General features: G+C 53.6%; 1 protein-coding gene and 1 non-coding gene across 2 annotated transcripts in view; one reads left to right on the top strand and one right to left on the bottom strand.

Moving 5' to 3' along the window:
• The window catches only part of CAMSAP1 (calmodulin regulated spectrin associated protein 1), a 58833-nt gene that overhangs the window by 32386 nt on the left and 5577 nt on the right, over positions 1–20870 (top strand). Inside the window, exons 7-16 of the mRNA XM_019641960.1 lie at positions 1403–1544; positions 9059–9198; positions 9288–9384; positions 13482–13659; positions 13770–13861; positions 14353–14437; positions 15740–18080; positions 18890–19026; positions 19261–19469; positions 19597–19699. Coding sequence (XP_019497505.1) covers positions 1403–1544; positions 9059–9198; positions 9288–9384; positions 13482–13659; positions 13770–13861; positions 14353–14437; positions 15740–18080; positions 18890–19026; positions 19261–19469; positions 19597–19699 — 3524 coding nt within the window. The remainder of the gene's footprint in view (positions 1–1402; positions 1545–9058; positions 9199–9287; positions 9385–13481; positions 13660–13769; positions 13862–14352; positions 14438–15739; positions 18081–18889; positions 19027–19260; positions 19470–19596; positions 19700–20870) is intronic.
• TRNAF-GAA (transfer RNA phenylalanine (anticodon GAA)) lies at positions 15349–15422 on the bottom strand. The gene has a single exon. It is a non-coding gene; the product is annotated as a tRNA-Phe (tRNA).

The raw sequence follows: 20870 nt of genomic DNA on the forward strand, positions 1-20870 counted from the left end.
GGCCAGATGGGCAGGTTCCGAGGTTTCACCGTAACGCTTTCCAGCCTAGAGGTTTAACCAACCCGACCGGAAGGTAATTACACAGCCCTCTGGGCCCTGTAGTTCGGTGTTTTCCCTGATTTTAAGTTCACACCATCCATCTTCAATCAAGAAACCATTTGCTTTACTGCATGCTGTGATCAGTCACTGTGTGTGCTGTCTGTCTGTCGTGTGGGAGCTGGCCTGGCGCATGCCCGCACACCTGCATGCTGGAGCCGGGACCTGCCCGGGGACAGTGTGGGAGTGGCCACATCAGAGCCTGTGCTACAGCCGGAGAAACAAGTTAAAGTGTCCAGCAAACAGTTGTTAGTGACATGAGAGAAGCCTTAGTCCTGGTTTCAAAATGGTGCATTAGACATGTTCTGTGCTAAATAATATTGTTGATGCTACACTCTACTTACTGAGGTGACAACTTGAAATTCTAGATTGTCGAGAGACGATTTTTCTTTGGTTTGAGCTCCTGCATCACTGAGAAGTCCACAGTCGTTAGTCTAGACAGCTGGTTTTCTTCCTCTGATTATTCTTGTGTATTTTCCTCCTCTGGAGAAAATGTGGCTGCAGGACACGCCATGTTTTAAAGCGTCTTGTGAATGGTAATACAGAGAAAGAGGGCCAGCAGGGCGTTTGGGGCACCCCCGTGCTGACCTTCCGTCCCTTGGCGGCCCGTGTGTCTCACATTCCTAAACTGACGCCCAGTTATGGGGGCTGCGCTTGGGGGCTTGGCGCAGTGCCCCTGGTGCCCATGGTTTCCCCTGACGGTGAAGTCTGGAGACACTGAAAAAACACGTGTATTACGTGGCGTCTTGAATGCATCCAGGTTCCTGATGCTTCGTTGCACTTATTAGAGGGGCTGTTGATGTATTAGACGAAATTTTGTCTAACCTGGTTTCGGAAATTTCTCAAACTATGTATCAGTGCTATTTTGTACTTAAGGGCCGAGGTGAATGCTGATAATACTGAGACAAGTGACAGTGGGGTAACGTGGGGTCTTCCAAGCTTAGGCTGTTCACCGTTTAACTTGTTTCTCATTCGTTCCTAGTCTGCTGGCTTCTGGTCGTGTACATGCCTCTGCCTCCCTTCCTGTCTGGGCCGCGGCTCTTTTGAGTGAGACGGTCCTGGGCTCGCCAGCAGCTAGTTGCTGTCACCTCATGTGCCGTGAAGCTTAGTTCCCTGGATCTTGGCATGTGTGTCCAGGCAAAATACGTGATCCAGACATTTGGAGCTTTTGCCAAACGGTGGCTGCTGTTCTGAGCATTGTCCAGAGGGCATTGTGTTAATTCTAGATGTCATAGTCTGCCTGTGACATAGGCGGCAGTAAAGACACATCATGTGTAGAGACCATTTTTCCTTTTATCAACCATAGGTGCGCTATCGCCGAGAACACCTGTCCGCAAGGCAGCCGCCCTACTTCCCGTTGTTGGAGGATCTGATGAGAGACGGCAGCGATGGGGCCGCCCTTCTGGCCGTGGTCCACTACTACTGCCCAGAGCAGATGAGACTGGATGGTGAGTGGCGTGGGCCTGGCACCACAGCGTGTGCTGATGTGGGCGCTTACCAGCCAAGAAGTAACCCTGAGCCCTGAGTCCCACGGGGCTATGGGCGTGAAGGTGCAAACATTTGAGGCTAATGTGCATGCAACTTAACCTGCATTCCAGCTGATGAAGAAATTGGACTTTGACAGTATTTGGATAATGTGTGAATAATTGTGACTTTACTTAAGTTTCAGAGTGGTTAGGGTTTTGTCTGTCCTGCTACAATTGATTTGAAACACCTGGGCCTTAGTTTGGGACTGGAAAATGAGTGCAGAATGCTCTATTTATAGACTGTTCGTGGACGACCCTCCATGCTTCTTAGTGACGCCGGTATGTGTCTGCGAGGCGCCCATAGGGATGTCTGTACAGGGCTGTGCAGCAGGGATTCTGACTCGGGTTTTGCTAAGCACCCTTCTTCCTGAGTGAGGAAGATGCAAGGCCCAGAGATGCCCAGACTGCGACCCCACATGTGAAATGGTAGGCTCCAGCACGGGTGGGGGTGAGCTGACGGTCCCGCTCCTGCTCCATGTACAAAAGTGCTGAATTATATGGTTCTTACAGACAAAATAGTTTTTAAAACACATCGCTGAACTTGAGAGAAAGGGAGAATCTGGGTTCCAGGAGAGGGTTTTTATGTTTGAGTGAAAACCCACAAATTCACACCTGGTCGTCCAGGGGGCCTCTTGGGCCTGTGATGCACATCTGGCCTTGGGGCTGTGTGTTTGGGAGCTGTGACCAGGACCCTGGAAAGGACCAGAAAAGCTCCACCTGCCGGCCAGGAACTAGGGAGCTTGGCAGAGTCCGTGGCCCTAGGGGTGGGGGCAGGCAACTGTCATGAGGAAAGGGAGCCACCAGGCTGGGTCATGGGTGGGAGGGGTTGGACGTGCACTGCCTGGGTGGCACGGGGGGAGTTCATGCAGAGTCGAGCCTAGGACTCGTGAAGTGAAGCTCGTGGGTTCTGCGGGAGTGGGAGCAGAGTGTTGCTGTGCAGGAAGACTGCCACGCGCCAGGGCACGCCAGATCCCCACAGAGAGCCTGCCGCTGGAAGGCGGGCTCTGGGGAAAGGCCGAGCCACACGATGAGACAGCCTTCACCAGCGTCCCCAGACACAACAGACAGACATAGTTGACAAGGATATCTGAACGATATGTTTATGTGACGTGTTTAATGTGACAAAGACAAAAAGGAAGACATAGAAACCATAAGAAAGATGAGGGAGCAGGAGTATTACCTGCATCCTAGAGTTTTTTCTTGTCCTCAGCACCTTTTTTTGTGTTTTCATCCCTTTACCTTCTGCATTCTGGATGTTCTCTCGCCTCCCTCCGGTTCACTGACCCAGTTAGTTTGTTAATGCTGCATTCATGTCAAGCCACTCCTAACCGCTCCACTGGGCATGGAAGACAAAGAGGGACTAGGGGTGCTTAGTGATGCAGCAACTCGGGGATGTGACAGTGTTGGAGCTCATCGTGTCTAGCGGCAGAACATCAACATGGGGTTTTCGCTGACAGAATTCCAGGGAGAAGTGAAGAGCCACACGCAGAAGTGGGCCGATGCAGCAGTAAGGGTGAGTGTGGCCAGAGAAGGCCTGGCACAGGCTGCACAGGCGTGGTCCAGGGCAGCCGCCGTTTCTGAGCATGTTCTTTCAGAAGAAGTAAAGATGGATGTAGTTAGAAAACGGCTTGATTGAGGCCACAAAAGAAACCACAACAGGTTGCAAAGAGTTGATAATTTCCCTCCACGCAGGGAAACGAGAAACCAGGAACAAAACGATGCCCCCGCTTTCTCCTCCAGACCTGACGTTAATGCTTAGAAACCAAAGACGATACCTCACAAATCAAAGTAGAAACCATCGTGGAATTTTCTAGTAGGAGCTCTCCAAGGGCAGGGATTTTTATCTCTTTTGTTTACGGGTACATCCCAACCACCTAAAGTCGCGTTTGGGACATGTTGGTGAATAAATGAGTGAACAATGTCCACGTGAGAACTTGTGGGCTGCAGCTCACAGTGGCCAGGAAAAGGAAACTCAGTGTGTATTCTGGAAAGGAAGGAATGCCAAGATTATGAACTGGCTTCACCTCGGTGCGTTAGGAGAGAACATGGACGTGAGCCCACAGCAAGTCAGAGGAAGGGAAATAGAGAGTGGGGCCTGTGTCCTCTGGTCAGAGTCGCGCCGCGCCAGGAGGAGGACCTGAATCCCTCTGGGGTTTGCACAGCAGCACCTGGTGAGGGGTCTGGAGGAGGAGACGGAGGAGGTCAGTCAGAGAAGCCAATGGCACGCTCCCCGAGGGGCCTGCCCAGGACGCGGGCCAGCTGGGCTGGGGAGCAGTGAGAGCCCAGGTTCCTTTGCCCCTGTCAAGCCGCAGCGACACCTCCCTGCACACCCTCAGGAGATGGGGGGTTATGCTCTCGGGTCTCAGACCCCACACACAGCAGGGACGACGTGATGCCCGGAAGTCAGGGCTTTGTGGACAGTTCTTCGTCCTGGAAGGGGAGACTGGCTCTCGTCCCCATTCGCCCACCCCAGGAAGCTGCCTTCCCTGACTTGGCTCCATAATGCTGACCTGCCTGCGGGGATCGGGGACGGGCGTCTGCAGAAGCTGGCCCCTGGCCTCGGCAAACACCCACCACCACTGCGCAGTCTCTGTGGCCCAACTGGTTCCCCGCCCAGTTGCCTGCCACGAAGCCCCCTTTACGCCTCACTCTTCACTCTGGTCTGCCAAAGATCCGACACCGGAGGAAAGCCACCGGCCTGAACGGGAAGCCTGATCGACTGAGCCCTGCAGGCAGGCAGGAGCGAACGCTGGTGGGGAGAGCACCGGGCACCTGTGCACAGGGCCAGCTGCTGGAGGAGGACGGCTGGACGCTAGTGTGTGTGCATGCTTATGGACGGAAGACTTCTCTAAGTGCTAGGTGACAGGAAGTGCTAGGCCCACCTGGGGGCCCACATGATCAATGACAGGTCACAGCCCAGCATGTGACAGCAGCTCCAGAACGCCTGGGACAGAGCGACCACAGGACAGGGAGTCCGGAGGGTAGCTCCCGTACCCCCCAGTCCCAGGGAGAGCAGCTCCCCTCAGAGTGCCTGATTGTCCATGAGGCGCGGGACCTGGTTCAGAGTGCCCCCTCAGGGAAAGGTACAGCTGCGGCCTTTCTGAACAGGTGTCAGAGTGCACTGCAGATGCGCTCCCCACTTGGAGGCACAAGCCGGAGGAAGAGCAGGTGGGCAGCCCAGGGAGGAGTGAAGGAGTGTTCAAACAAAGGACGCAAGAAACCGAGACGAGTATTAAATACAGGAAAAACGGAACACAGTCAGCTCAGCGGCGGAAATGGTTTTGTGGTAACGTGAGGCTCAGCTGGATTTAACCACACACACTGCGCTCTGACCCTGCAGGAGGGCCACATGGGCTCTGGTCTTCCTCTGCCCTGACTGCACGTCATGGGTAATGGCCCTCAGTGACAGGCAGGACTGGGGTGCATGCTGGCCAGACGCAAAAGGTGGCAGGTGGGCGGTAGGCTGGCCAGAGAATTGCTTTTTCTCAACAAGCTCCTTAACTACTATTTGGCTTTTTAAAGACTTTATGTACTTTGTTAAAATAAAAGTTAACTAAAAATTTTAGGTCAGGGCCGGCTGAGTGGCTCAGTTGGTTAGGAGCTCACTCAAGAGTGCAACAGCAGTTCGAATCCTCGCCTGAGCTCAGCAGCCGCTGAGCTGCCAACAGGTGGCAGGATGGCTCAGCTAGGGAAAAAAAAAAAGAAAGAAAATTTTAGGTCAATTCAACAGCAAATATTAATACAAAATTTAGAAATTTTAAATGTACAGAACTAAAAACATTCTTGTAAAGAATTACTAAAAGAGACAGTCCTCTGGAAAAGATCAAGAAAAGATGGCAAAAATAAAGAATAGAGTGGCTGAGAGGATCAAATACAGATCTAGTGGACACTGAAATAAATCCTAAGGAAAATGCTGAGACTACTGTAGGTCATACATATTTGAAATGTTAGATGAAGTGGGCAATTTTCTGTGGAACCAAGAAAAAATGAGAAACCTAAGTGGACCCGTAACTACAGAATGAATGGATGCAGCTTTCACAACATGTCCCCACAGGCTGGCTGGTCGCTGGGCCTCAGAGCCGGCTCTGTCCTCCTGCCCCACATGCTCCTGTCAGCTCTTCCCAACGTTGTGAATGAAGCGAGCTGTTCATAATGCTTGTGAATAACTCAGCAAAGAAGATGGAGGACCCCTGGACAAAACTGTAAACTTGTCTGTAGTACTTGGGAGAAGACTTGAACTCTATGCAGAGGTGCCAAGGATCAGTATAAAACTGTAATTTTCCAAGGTTAATAAATTTATTGCCAGTCCAATAAATAATTACTTTGTTACAGAAACTGACACGGTAATGTAAAAATTCATGCAAAGGATTTAAGGCCAAAGGGACAAAATTAATGTTTTGTAGGATTTTATTTTGATTATGTTTGAATTTACCGAGGAATATACGAAGAATTCCTGCATACTTTCACCCAGATTTTCCAGTCATTACATTTTGTCACATTTGTGTTGTATTTCCTGTTCTCTGACCCATTTGAGAGCACCTTGGAGAATAAAGGCATTTTCTTCACACAGCAAAGACCAGGAAGGTTAATGGTGGTACAGCACTAATCCGGTGCTGTCCGGGTTTTGTCAGTCGTCCCAGTAATGTCCTCGACCTCTGGAACTCTGTCCAGGCTCTGGCCCAGCACACTCACCAGTCACTTGGCAGCTCTCTGGTTCCCAGGAACTGGAGCCCATGCCCAGTCCTCCTATGTCTTTCTTGAAGAGTACAGGTCACTTAGTTTGTTGAATGTCCCTTGTCCAGTGTTTCCTTCTGATTAGATTCAGGGTGTGCATTTTTAGTAAGAATGCCATAGAAGCGACGTGTCTTTCCAGTGCATCCAATTGGGGACATGTTGGCAGTGCACCCATGACACCAGCTTTCATCACTTGGTTCAGGGGGCGCGTGATGGGTTTCTCCACTCTAAGATCACTAATTTTGCTTTATAATTAATGAGTGATTTTGGGGAGAGGCTGCGAGACTATAACTTCCTGTTTTCATGAAGCATTTGCTCACTAGTGTTATCATCCATTAGGAGCGTGTCCACCGCCTCTCCTGCGTTTGTCACTTGGCCATCTGCTGCAAGGGAGCGCTTTCTCTGCTTATTCATGTGATTGGTACCAGATGGCCTCATGGGTTCCAGTTTTATTCAGCGGATTATAATCCATCGTGTTCATTATTCTCTTGCTTCGATTGTTCCAGATTTCAGGCAGGCGAATTTTCAAAATAAGAACGTGGGGTCCTCGCTATACAAAGACCACGTTGTGTTTAACTTTGCACGGGCTGGACCAATGTGATTTGGGCTCAGGAGTAGTCACATGGCCCAGAGGAGCCGTGCAGAGAAGCCCTGACAGTGACTCTGTAGGGAACCCAGGGCCTGTGGGGTGGCCCACAGCTGCTGGGGTGAGGGGCCTGGCCAGTTGAGAATGTGGGGACACATGGCCATCTGTATGGGGGAAGTACAGTGAGACAGAAGCACCCCTGCCTTGGATGAAAGACCTAACCCTGAAAAGCAAAACTTAAGAACTTGGAGAAGAAAATATAGGAAAATACTTTTATGATGTTAGTGTTGGGATGGATTACCTAAATTACAAAAAAGCACACATAAAAGATCCTGATATTTAACCATATTAAAATTCAGTATGGTGACACAGGAACATAAGTAAATAAAATTAAGTGATAAACTGTATTCATGAAAAAGTATTTGCAACAAATATAAGCTAATAAAGGACCTGTCACACAGTCCTTTTGTAACCATAATACATCAAGAGTTCCTGCAGATCAGTAAGGAAAAGATGAACAACCCAGAGGCACAAGAACAGGCTTTACACAGAAGAGGAAGACAAGAGTGAAAGCACACTCTTGACCAGGGGCACGCATTTCATACCCATGGCACGGGGTTGGGTGGGGGCTCGCAAGCTCCAGAATCCGGGAGGGTGGTCCTGGTGTAAGGCATGTGCAGGTGCAGAGAGCACCCACGAGGCTGTGTTCAGGGCACTTTTCGTGACAGTGAAAACTGAAACTGTGTAGCTGCTCACATGAGTGAGTGAAACCTGCCCGCACCAGTGTAGGTCTATGTGCAGACGTAATACTGAGTTCAGGGAGAAAACGGGCTGCACATGGAGGTGTAGTTTGTTGTCATGAATGTACATTCAAGAAGCCAAGTCAGCAGTGTCCTGTTTCTGGGTGCCTTACTAATGGACGGCACGGGCCGAGTGATGAAAACAGTGACCCCACGTAGAGGAGCCACACGACCCTGGGAGAGCAGCTGGCCACCTAGTGGAGGCTGGCCTGTACCGTGTGTGCTTGTTGCTGAAAGAAAACAGGATCCGAATCAGATAAGGGCTGATGTTAACTTTCCATCTGGGTACAGGCACCTGGGTATCTGATCTTTATATTTGTACTAGTTTGTGATCAGAACTTTTAAGAAACATTTCATAGCAATAGCAGTGGGCACAGCCGGTCATCTTATAATGGGTTTCTTGGAGACTTTCTCGTGCCTGGGCGCCATCTAGGACAGAGCTCAGTGGTTCGGGTTTCTGCATGCTTCTAAACCCTCAGAAATGGCTTCTGAAAAATCAAGTTCATTATTTCTATTTCGCAAGTCCCTTTGTCATCTGTCTGCCTATCTATCTACTTACAGGCAAAATTCAGCCATCAGTACTGCTACTTACTCAGTCCTGAGCTGTGTCTAGTTCTAGTGCTTCCTGTCGGAGAGCAGTTGTCCCCCTGCCCCACCCCCAAAGAGCATCGCAGTCGGTGTTTTCATGGCTCCGACCAACACCTGTGCTGGGATCTGCCGATTGAGCCCTGCGGAGCACCCTGAAGTGGGAAATTGTCCGGCCCCAGAGGCTAATAGCCAACAGTCCCCCATCTCCTTCCCGGAGGGAGACCCTGGCTAAGCACAATGGCCTGAATTTGTGGTTTGTGCTATTTCAATATCACTCCTTTGATAAGCCTGGCTTCTCTGCTTTTATCCCTCCTGCAGTCATGAAGGGAACCTCATGCAGAGGATTTCTGATGGGTAAAGAAACTTGGTTTAACATTAACCAGCTTTATGCAGCAAGTCCTTTTGTAAACTGAAAGACGATTGTTATTGTACATTTTTGAAGCCCAGTCTTAAAATCTCACATAATTTCTGTTATGCTTTTTAGATGTGAACAGTTAAATTCAGAGCTTGGACACTTCTCAGATCTTTTTCTCCATTATTTTCTTTCTGTATTTACTGTTACTTGTAATACTTACTATAATGTTTAAATCTCTTAACGTTACTACCTTTTTAAATATCACCACTACCTTCATTTAAAATGTTTTTCGTTCAGAATTTATATTTATGTACACACACTTATGAAGCAGAATATCTTTATAATAAATTGTAGTTTTCTTTTTATCTATTAGATATATGCTTGAAGGAGGTAACATCGATGGCTGACAGTCTATATAATATTCGGCTTCTGAGAGAATTCTCAAATGAATATCTTAACAAATGCTTTTATCTCACCTTAGAAGATATGCTGTATGCTCCCTTAGTGTTGAAGGTAATAATGAATTATTAAACACACATTTTTAAAGCCATGTGTGAATAAGCTACTTACCGTGTCCTTGGTTTTTTGTTTTTTTCTTCTAGCCAAACATTATGGTTTTTATTGCTGAACTCTTCTGGTGGTTTGAGAATGTCAGACCAGATTTTGTTCAACCCAGGGACGTGCAGGAACTGAAAGATGGTGAGTGACAGACTTTGGTGAATTGCTAGCTGTTTCCTCTGAGACCTTTTCAGCACTCAGGTGTCCCTAACTGGTTCCTAACTTTTTGTACAGCAGTGCTGTTTCAGTTTGAATGGTTTCTCTGGGGAGTAGAGACCTGTGTCATGTCCTAGCTGCTGTCCGGTGCCCGCCCCTGTGGTTGCGGCACAGTCCCTCCCGGAGCTTTTCCAGACTGCACAGCGCTGGGCCCGTCCTCGCCCTCAGAACAAACGCCTGAGGGGCAGCGGGGTTCTGATGGACTTGCTTGGCAGCAAGTAAACCCAACTAGTGTGTGGGGGCCTTCTCACACTCAAGGCAGAAAACATCTGTTTACCAGATTAAGACCTTTTTTTCAGTAAAAGATGATTAAAAAGTAAAACAAATCAACTGGCTTTAAGGGATAACTGGCACTTAGAATGTATAGAAAGCTCGTTCACATCCATGAGTGAAAGAAAACCCAATAGAAAAATGAGTAGATTACAGACTTGACCAGGTCCTTCATGAACGCAGGCTGCACATGCCCCGTTGAGTCCCGGAGGCACATGGCCTAGGTAGTGGTCCCACCAAAGCTGTGTAGACACCTCCACCAATGGCGGGGCAGGCAGGCCAGTGGTGAGGACGTGCTCCTCCACCCTGTCCCCAGCTCGGTCACCTTGGTGTCTCCCTAGGCCGAAAGGACCATCAGCCTGTATGCCTCTCCCAGTTGGGCCCCGTGCGGTACCCAAGAGGCCATGCTCTGCAGCCACTCCCCTCTTGCCTTGGACTCCACTGTGCTTTCCCAGGAGTGTGACGCCCTCTGTCGTGGTCATTCCCTAAGCAGGAGGTGGGAGCAGGGCGCTGTGGGGCAGGCACTGGAGCTGTAGCTGAGGCTCCCGAGGACTCAGCGTGGGGAGCCACACAGCGCTGTGCCTGGTGTGGCAGACGTGGATGGGGCCAGGTGGCGGCAATGCAGGGAGAGGGCGTGGTGTGGGCGGGGCCACAACGCCTGCAGTGTCTTGTTGGCCACCTCTCCTTGCAGTGGAAATGCCCAGGAAACAGCTGAGGTGCCGCTCACATTGGACTGGGCATGACCCACAGGTCATGTGAGGCGTTGCCTCGTCCAGTGCAGTCCGGCCACGTGCTCTCTGAGCTGCTGGCCATTGGTGCGCTGGCCTGGGTCAGGAAAGTCACGCTCGAAGCGGAATATGCATTTGTCTGACCAGAGTGATTTGCTGGCCCTCCCAGAGTGGGCTTAGTGTAGCTGACGGCCACCAAGTGGTCAGCAGGCCCCTGGAGGACTGTGCGTGCGGGGGCCTCGGCATTGGCCCCAGGGCAGCCTAGTTTGCATAGGTCCATCCCTGCCTCTGGCCACTTCACGCGTGTGCCCATTATTCCATGGTGGTGGCTGATGACAGGCTGGCTTGCAGCAGCCAGCAGCATCTGTCTGCATTCTTGAATCGGCCGTCTGTAAGCTAAGCTCAGGCAGGAGCCAAAGAGGTGCTGGTGCCAGGGTGGTATCTACATGCAGCTCGCACCCCCACAGGCTCAGTCCCACATACCTCGTCTGTCTGAAGATGGTGAGCTCGCCCTTGTGACTGGAAGTGTCTGGCAGGACTCTGCTCATGACGCACGGTCACTAGGTGTCCAGTGAGCCAGGGCCAGTGACACGAGGGCTCTTGCGTGAAGGTGTGTGGTTCTTTGGGGCAGGCAGCATGGCCCTGCCCCAGCATCCGGGATGCTGCTCTGTGCCTCTCCCACGGGGACCTGCCTCGGAGCACGTGGCCCCTTTCCCCTGACAGCTGCAACGACAGGCCTGCTGGCCTGCGTGGCCCAGCCCTTCCCACTTGGAGCCCCGTTCGGAGCCTCTGTGTCATTCGGCTGGAGCGGTACCCAGGTGCGCAGTGTGCCACCTCCAGGCCCTCATCCCGGGGACAGGTCGGGTATAGCGGTGTCTGTTTTACTATGTGTGGGATGACCTGGCGTGTCCCTAAAAACGTCACTGGTATGGCAAGACCCAGAGCCTCCATGCAGGCGTGGTGTGGCCGGGCCTCTGCTGAGGGTCTCAGGTCAAACCAAGGTGTCGCCTGCACCACGTTCTTGTCTGGAGGCTGCCTCCAAGCTCATCATTGTTGGCACTTATTTATCGGACTGAGGTCCCTGTTTCTGTGCCTGGTCATGGGCCACTCGCTGTGTCTCAGAGGTCGGAGGTGGCTGCTTGCACCTCTGGCAGGGCAGCTGCCCCTGGGCCTTCTGCTGGGCTGTGTCCAGGATCCATCTGGTTTCCTTGGGGGCAGCCTGGGGAATGATGTGCCGATTCAGGGGCCAAACGTGGCATCCTCTAGGTCCTCGGGGGGCACCAGTTTCCTGCATTCCCCACGGGGTCTCAGTGATTCTCATTTACCATCTTGGAGGCGGCGGGGTGGGAGTGGGAGTGGGGTTCTAAGACTCCCCTCAGCCTTGTGAACGCCCAGTGTGGCTGGTGTTCCAGCCACCAAATACGTTCACCTGAGCGTACATTCAGACGCTGGGGAGTGACCTTGGGCGGCCTGTGGGTGCAGTGGACCTTGGCCAGGCCTCTGCTCCCCAACTCGGATGGGCCACGATGACACTTTGGGCCTCTGGGAGGGGGAGCTGAGGGAGCTCCCCTCCCCAGCTGGCCAGCCCCTGAGTAAAGGTGTCTCTGTCCCTGTGGGACAGGCTCGAGTCGCTCCGCAGACTCCTCCAGGCAGCTCGCTCCAGTCACAGCCGGGCTCAGGCCCAGAGACGGGCTTGGAATATAGTGACTTCCTACAGGGCGGCTGCCATCTGTTTGCCTCGGGGGAAGCTGTGTCCCGTTCTCGTTCCCACAGCTCTGCCTCCAGGCCTGGTGGCTGTTAGTGCCCTTCGCCTGGCACCTCATCACAATCATCGTGTCCACATGAATTCTGCAGGTTCACGTGGCCCCCCGGCCCCCCTGTGTGCTGCTGTGGGTGCCCCCGCCTCCCTCTGCCTCCTCGACCTTGTGTAGTGCACGGCAGCCACATGGCAGTCCCCGTCGTTCCCCTTGCTTAGTGAGGGCCGTGCTTTTAGTCCGTGCGTGCAGCTCGCAGGTTCGTTGCTGCATGTGTCTCAGGAGTCCTCCTGAGTTGGACCTGCTGGCTGCCCTGGGGGGCCCTTTCCTCCTGTCAGGCCCAGCTCATGCTGGTAGGCCTGGTGGCTGGAGGGGGACGGGCAGGTCCTGCAGGGCACGTGCCATCTTGCAGGAGGCCTGTGCGGGTCCCCAAGCCCAGGGGACAGGAGGCTTTTCACAGGCAGGAGCCCACGGAGTCCCAGGGAGTCCGGGAATTGGAGCTTTTCAAGGCCCAGAAGTCTCTGTCTGTGTCAGGATCAGCATAGCAGCCTCCACAGCCGGCTTCTCTGCCCTCAGGGCCCAGGCCTGACCCTGGCTGCAGGATGCAGCCTGTGTCCTCGGCCCTCACTCCAGCTCTTGGCTGCCTGTTGCTGTCTCAGCCTTTCCTCTCTGTCTCCTCGAACTTCAGTGGGCTCAGGGCAGCCACCCAGCCCTTCGTCCCCAGAGCTCCTTCCCATGTTCACTTCACCTTAGCTACTGTGTCCCCACAGTGAGCTGCCCCCCGGGCCAGGGCTGTCTGGAGTCCAGCTGCCATGCTGCTAGGCCCTTGGTACCAGCTGGCCAGGGAAGGCCCAGCCTGAGCCCAGCTCCTGCTGCCCTAGACTAGCCCTGGCACCACTGTCGTGGGCCAGCCCTCGGGGAGCAGCCTCAGAGATGGGGTTCCTGTTCAGGGACTGCTGGGGTGGCTGGTCACATGCTGGAGGTGCCATGTGGTCGTCAAGAGATGCACCAGCCACGTTCACCACTTGTTCTAGTCTGTGTTGTGTCTTGTCTGTGGTACTCGTTTTGGTGTGATATTGGTAGTATTCATTATTACAGAGCACATTTGTTGAACTTGAAACCAGTTTTTTGGGAGAAGTTTGGTTTCAGATAAAGGTGGTGTTATTTTTAGTGCTTATCAAAGCTGCAGGGTTTTATTTTAGATGTGTCTTGCTCATGTAAGTAACTGTAAATAACATGAATATTTTTGTAAAATTGCTGTTTTCTGCAGCTAAAACAGTGTCACACCAAAAAAGCAGTCGGCCCCCTATTCCTATCTCCAACGCCACCAAGCGCAGCTTCCTGGGCGGCCCTGCAGCGGCGAGCCCCGCCGAGCTGCAGCCACCCAGCCACCTGCCGGCCGAGGGCTGCCACCGGCATCACCTGCACCCCGATGAATCGGAACATCTGTAAGTCTGCTTTTGCAGCTGTCACTCCTGTTTGCCCTTCTCGTCAGATACCAGTTTTAATTGAAGATTGCTAAACAGGTGATTTTCTCTCCTGTTCTTTTTTTGTTTAGGGGGAAGGGAGCTTCCGCCTTTAGCCCGTCGCATCCTTTATTGCCATTGAGGCAGAAGCAGCAGAAGACGGTACAGGGAGAGGACCCCCCAGGTAGGAGTGCCCTCTCCTCTTTCTCTCTCCTCCTCAGTTCTTACGGTAGTTCACCAAAGTAACAGTTCTCAAAATTAAACTTTATTTTGACATAATAATTTTAGTTAAGACTGGCAGCATAAATTTCAAATTGTATTGATGTACTTTAAATGTATAGTCTTTATACTGGCAATATTATTAAAATCTAGTAGATTATATGAAGTATTACAGAACATTGTTGTGTTGTACTCTTGCAAGAACTTGCATGTGTTGATGACGTTCACTGAAAGTCCTGATTCTTTCACGTCACAATTTGGCCTGAGCGCTGTTGAATTGCACGTTACTGCTGATGCTATTGAAAATTGGGTGTGGTTATCTGCTTTCCTTGAGCAGTTGGGTGTGAGTTATGATGCATTTCCTTGAGAAATGTTTCTTGTGTTGAAAGAGTTTCAAATGATCCAAAGTTGGTTACTTAATGCTGAGCATGTTGTACTGTTTCCTCCAATCACCAGATCAGCGACACCGATCTAATTCTTTAACCCGAGTGGATGGTCAGCCACGGGGGGCAGCAGTAGCGTGGCCGGAAAAAAAACCCAGGTGAACTGTCTACATTTCAAATAAGTTTCCGATTGAAATGTCATTAGACTAACAGCAGCTGTTCCGATGTGGCCCAGGACCCCTGGGGTCACCGAGGCCCTTCCAGGGTTGCATGGGCCAGAACACGCCATGGTGTTATCTGCGCCCCTGCTCCTCTCTTGAGCAGAGTACACCATGACATGTGTTGTTGCAGCAAATCGGGACTGAGTCAGAATGAGATATGAACCCAGCCAGGTATCGGAAAGATTTGCAGTAGTGTACATTAACGCCACTCGTCTCACTATTAACTTCTTTTTTTTTTTAAGATTTTTTACGGGGGAACTGGGGGGATGGGAACAGTGCTGGGGAATTGGGGAAGGGGAACAGACAAGTTGCTGTCGTTTTGTTCTTCAGTCTAGTTGTGGAGGACGTTACTTCACTGGCCCAAGTTGGCACCATCATTGCGCTCTTCCCTGGCGAGGCAGATCAGTCGCCGGCTTCTGGACGGCCGCTCACTGCGGCTGCTGGCTGCTCACACTGGCTGCTGGCTACACACGGTAGCCCATGGCAACCCACTGCCACAGGGGCTGCAGCCTACGCCGTCGCCGGCGACTCAACGCAACCCAGCTTCAGGTTGAGCTGTTGTTCAGCATCTTAGCTGTGGAGGGCAGTGTCACTGGCCCTCATATGTGGGATCCAAACTGGAGCCGTCTGGCGTCCCAAGCCAGTTCTTAACCATCGCGCCACTCGGCCGGCCCTCACTATTAACTTCTTTGTTTTAGAAAGTACAGACTTTTTTCATGTGATAGGTTTTTTTATTGCATTAAAAAAAAATTTTTTTTTTTTATTGGGGAACAGCCACGGTCATTGGTTACACGTTGCTTTCATGCTACAAGGGCACAGTTGACTCTTAGTGAGGGCGCAGCTCACAGTGGCCCATGCAGGGATCGAACTGGCAACCTTGGTGTTTTCAGCACCATGCTCTAACCAACTGAGCTAACAGGTCAACCCCTTTTATTGCATTTTTTAATCAGTGTTTTTAAAACAACTTCGCTTTAATTTCCAGTGTGGTAAATATTGATTAATATTGATAACTGTAATAAGTAAAAGCTCTTCTCAGTAATTTTTAAGGTGTAAAGGGGTCCTGGGAGCAAAATGTTTTGAGAATTGCTGAACTAAAGTCACCTGTGGTTTTCTTCTGCCCAGGAAACGGTTTGTTTAACTCTCCATATTTAAGATTTACATTCTCTTGTCATAACTGGTGGTGGTGTCACTCTGTTGGTGTCGCCTCTTGTGTCCAATGGGCTTTTTTCCACATTGCAGGCCTGTGTCAACAGCGCCCTTTGCTGTCCATCATGCCGCGAGCTATGACACAGACCCCGGCTCTGGCGACAGCATCAGCCTGGCCCGCTCTATCAGCAAGGACAGTTTGGCATCCAACGTCGTTACCCTGACCCCACAGAACCAGCCACACCCCGCAACCCCGAAGGCCCCTGGGAAGAGCCTCCTGAACAATGTCGACATTGAGGATGAGGATGAAGAGCTCGTGGCCATCGTTAGAATGGACGGGGAGCCCCACGGCGGTGACCTGGGCCTGGTGACAGGTGCCAGGTCTCCCCAGAGGCTGGCGGACACCTTAGAAAGTAAGCCCGACAGTTTCTTCTTGGAGCCGTTGATGCCGGCTGTGCTCCGGCCAGCCAAAGAGAAGCAGACGATCACCAAGGAGGACGAGTACGGAGAAGGGCGGCCGAGGACCTGCACGTCCAGGAGGCCCGGTGAGGGCCACCTGCCTCCGGGGCGGAGGAAGGCGCCCAGCAGCCAAGTCAGTCGTGACCCGAATAGGACTTTCACCCCGATCAGCTCAGAGCCACCTTCAGGCTTGATCCCCGCATCCACTGAGGCCGGGGAAACCCGGAGTGGCGCTTTTGATCCACTGTCTCAGGGACAGCCTGCTGACGGCTTCTTTCTTCATGTGGCCGGAGCTGACGATGACTCGGAGGGCAGGCTGTGCGTTGGCTGTGCAAGAAGCCCCCGCACCCACGATCCCGAGCCATGGGTGGTCCTGAGGCAGGACTCAGACTCGGACGTCGCAGACCTAGAGGAAGCTGAGCCTGATTTGATTGGCGAGGACCACCCCGTGCTGACCTCCAAGTATGTTGGCGAGGAGGAGTCGGCCAAACTACAGGAGGACATGAAGGTGAAGGAGCACGAGGACAAGGACGACGCCAGCGGCCGCTCCAGCCCTTGCCTGAGCACGGTCTCTCAGATCAGCAGCGTCTCCATGGCCAGCGGGAGTGTGAAGATGACCAGCTTTGCGGAGAGGAAGCTCCAGAGGCTCAACAGCTGTGAGACCAAGTCCAGCACGAGCAGCTCCCAGAAGACCACACCCGACGCCTCGGAGAGCTGCCCGGCCCCACTGACCACGTGGAAGCAGAAGCGAGAGCAGAGCCCCGGGCCGCAGGGCCGCGACCACGCCAGCCTGCTGGCTTCCGAGCTGGTGCGGCTGCACATGCAGCTGGAGGAGAAGCGGAGGGCCATCGAGGCGCAGAAGAAGGAGATGGAGGCGCTGTCTGCCCGGCAGCGGCTCAGGCTGGGGAAGGCGGCCTTCCTGCACGTGGTCAAGAAGGGCAAGGCAGAGGCTGTCCCCCAGCCGCTGAAGCCGGGGCTCGTGGCTAGGGAAGGTCCCCAGCACAACGGCGAGGACTTCGGTGGTGGTGTGTCCAGAACAGAGGAGTTTCTGGTCAAGGAGCAGCAGCGAGATGTTGGTGAGTGTCAAGATGTGGACCGAGAAGGCCTGGCTTTCCTTCAGCAGCACAGAGCCCGAGACGCCGCCCTGCACGGGCTGGAGAAGAGCAAAGCTCTCTCTGCCGTCCTCCTGGACGACGCAGGTGAGGTGGCCAACGTGGGCGAGTGCGACCTTTCCATCGAGAAGCTGAATGAGACCATCAGCACGCTGCAGCAGGCCATCCTGAAGATTTCCCAGCAGCAGGAGCAGCTGCTCCTCAAGTCCCCTGCAGTGCCAGCTCCAGGCTCCAGAAACAATTGCCAGGACCAGAAGGTCAAGGCGGGCCTCCACTTTGTGGAGCCGCTCTCCCCGCCTGGGGTGCCGGGCCCCCGCAGACCTCCCCGTCTTGGTCAGGGGCGCAACTCCCGCCCGGGAAGGCCAGCTGAGCTGAAGGTTGCGAAAGACAGGCAGCAGGGTTCGTCCCGAAGCAAGACCCCGACCCCCAGCGTGGAGGCCCTCCCGCACGTACGGCCTTTCCCGCCGAGGACGCCCTCTGACCCCGGCTGGGACGCAGACCCCGCCGGTGACCCTCATGAGAAGTGTTTCTTCGACACTTACCGGCTGCATGATGAGAACAACCAGCGGGCGTTGGTCCTGTCATCTTCCAAAGACACAAACATCCTGTCGGAACAAATGAGCGGCAGAGAAGCTCTGGAGAGTGGCGTGAAGGAGGCGGGGCTCAGCGCCCCCGGGGGTGCAATCTTAGGAAAGGAGGACGTCCCCGGGGATGGGCCCCCCAGGAATAAGGCTAGCCTCATCGAGGTGGATCTGTCGGACCTGAAGGCCCCCGACGAGGACGGACAGACAGAGGGCCACGAGAGCGCGGTGGACCTCAGTGGTGAGGGCGACCAGAAGCCAGGGGTCGGCTTCTTCTTCAAGGTAAACGGCTGGGAGCGTGGTGGCGAGTGGTGGCCAGGTGCGGTCACTTCGTTGTAGTGGTGAGGGCATTACCACAGCTCAGAGTCAGAGCAGGGCCTGCAGACCTGGTCTGCCGCCGCCGTCTCTGTCAGGACAGCCCTGGACGAGTATAGGCTTTGGACCGCCAACTCCCAATGACTTCCATGTTTCACAAAATACTAGTTTTCTTTTGATGGTTTTCCAATCAGTGAAAACAGTCTTAGCTACAGGATCCACAGAAACGGATGTTGGGCCAAAGTGTGCTGAGCCTGCAGTAGAGTCTGGATGGCTATAGAAACTTTTGAAGACATTTCTGATTCTGTTGGTGCCTCGCTTGTTATTTTTCTTAGGGGAAAGAGGAAAATGAGTGGTGAACACTTTCCTGTTCTAGCAGTGTCTCCTGTCCTCCTAGCAGTTATGAAGGTGGTGACATAAATGCAGAGCCATCCCGTGTATCTTAGCAGGGCAGCTTGCTTCATGCGGCGTCAGTACCTTTCAGGTGTAAACAAACGGGTGTTAGCCCACCTGTGGCAGCACGCTGTTTCTGAGGCAAGCTGAATCCAGCACAGACCTTTGCAAAGGTGACAGGCTTTGTGAACGCCTTTTTAGCTGTGTGGTGTCTTCCATGTGTTTAGCGTCATAAAGATGTGCTTATTCGCCAATTAAAAAGAGTAAGAAAGTCTCGGCACTGAAATTTCTAAGCCTGTGTTAGATACTGCTGCTGGGCGTGAGGAGAGCGCGGGCCACCTGAGGGCTGTTCCCGGTGATGCTCGGCCATGTCTGTCCTGCAGGATGAGCAGAAGGCGGAGGACGAGCTCGCCAAGAAGCGTGCGGCCTTCCTCCTGAAGCAGCAGCGCAAGGCCGAGGAGGCCCGTGTGCGGAAGCAGCAGCTCGAGGCGGAAGTGGAGCTGAAGAGAGACGAGGCCCGGTGGGTGCCCTGGCTCCCGCCGCCGCCCTCCCCGGGACCACGTCTGTCACGTCCCCTCCGTCCTGCTCGGTCTGAAGCGCTTAAACCCCCACCCCAACCCCGTGAGCCGGATGTGGTTATCCCGTGTCATGTGACCCAAGAAGTGTACAGTGAGGCGGGGAGGCGGACGTGGGGCCCTGAGTCCCCCGGGTGCGTCCCTCTGACCGGGACGGTCCTGACGTCTTTTTCCCTCAGCCGGAAAGCCGAAGAAGATCGGATCCGGAAGGAAGAGGAGAAGGCGCGGCGAGAGCTGATCAAGCAGGAGTACTTGCGACGGAAGCAGCAGCAGATCTTAGAGGAGCAAGGCCTGGCTAACCCGAAATCGAAGCCGAGAAAGCCACGGCCCAAGTCGGTCCACCGGGAAGAGCCGCGGAGCGACTCAGCAACCAAGTGCTCCTCAACCCGTAAGCAGGCCCTGGTCCCCTCGCCCGGCGGACACTGCGATGCGGGAACGTGCTGTTGGCGTCACAGGTGTCTGGTCCCAACACAGACAGATACACGTCTAACGAGAGCGTTTCTTGTCTCTGGCAGCTGATAACCTGAGCCGGGCCCAGTCGGGCTCCAGCTTGTCCTTGGCCTCTGCGGCGACAACCGAGCCCGAGAGCGTTCATTCGGGGGGCACGCCTTCCCAGCGGTAAGGAGGCGGGGGCTACGCTCGGGCGCGGAGAATGTAGGGAGGTGGTGCTAGGACTTGAGTTTGATAATGTCCCCCGTGTGGAACCATTGCAGTAATTTTACAGGAACTCCGAAATGCCTGGGTCCTCAGCGGGCACAGATGCCTCGTCACCCTCTCCCCTGCCTCCCAGCCATGCCGGCATTTGCGTTTTTCCACGGATGTTGGAGCACCGTGCTTTTTGTCCTTAAATGCTTTGGTGTGTATCCCCTGTGGACGAGGATGTAACCACAGTTGTCAAAGCAGCACCTTCATCGGATCCAGTCCTCGTTCAGCGGGCACCAGTTGTCCGATAGAGTCCTTGAGAGGCGTGTTTCCGCAGCCGAGGGCCCTGGTCAGGCCCTCCTGTCCCCCTGAACCGTCGCTAGCCCAGAGCAGTCCCTCAACCCTTCTTTGTCTTTCATGACTCTGACACTTTGGACAGTGTGGGCCAGTTATTTGTTGACTGCCCCTCAGTGGGGGTCGCCCACACGTGACTTCCGGCTGCATAGCCTAGAGAGAAGGGTGTGTCCCATTTCCTCGGGTTGCTTAAGGCAGGCTTATTCCACGGCCACTGAACCAGTCCCATTAGATGGAGTGACTTTGGGGGAGATGCTGGGACCTTGTCGGTACCGGTGGGCTTTGGCTCAGGGCCCTTGTAACCCCGCCAATCTCGTCCTCTGGTAGCAGGTCCCCTCCCCCCGTCCTTTATTACATGTGTGCATCTGTGGCCACGGCCAGTATCCTGGGCTTCTCGTCGCCTGGGCTTCATGAAAGACGCCTCTCAGGGACTCGGCTCTGGTTGGACTTTTGTCCAGGTCAGCTCCCTGAGCTGGGTTCCTGCGCCAGCCCTGCCTGCCTCCCTTTCATGGGGCGCCGTGTCCAGCTGCGCCACCAGGGGCCTCTGCCGTGTTCAGTGCAGACTGCTCTGCAGGAACGTAGCTCAAGCCTGCCAGCAATTGGAGCATCACTGAGGCCTGGGTTTTGCACTCGGCCTGCAGTGTCCCCTCCCTCCTTCCCAGGGTCTTGTCCCTTGTTTGGCAGCCATATAGACGGCCCAAACGTCATCCTCCAGCTTCCCCAGCAAGTTCCTGGGCAGAGACTGCACTAAGGTGAACCTCCTCTGATGGAGGTGGGCCCCTCCAGTCTATCT

Source organism: Hipposideros armiger, unplaced genomic scaffold, assembly GCF_001890085.2.
Source record: "Hipposideros armiger isolate ML-2016 unplaced genomic scaffold, ASM189008v1 scaffold_3, whole genome shotgun sequence".
In the NCBI taxonomy this organism is placed as follows: Eukaryota; Metazoa; Chordata; class Mammalia; order Chiroptera; family Hipposideridae; genus Hipposideros; species Hipposideros armiger.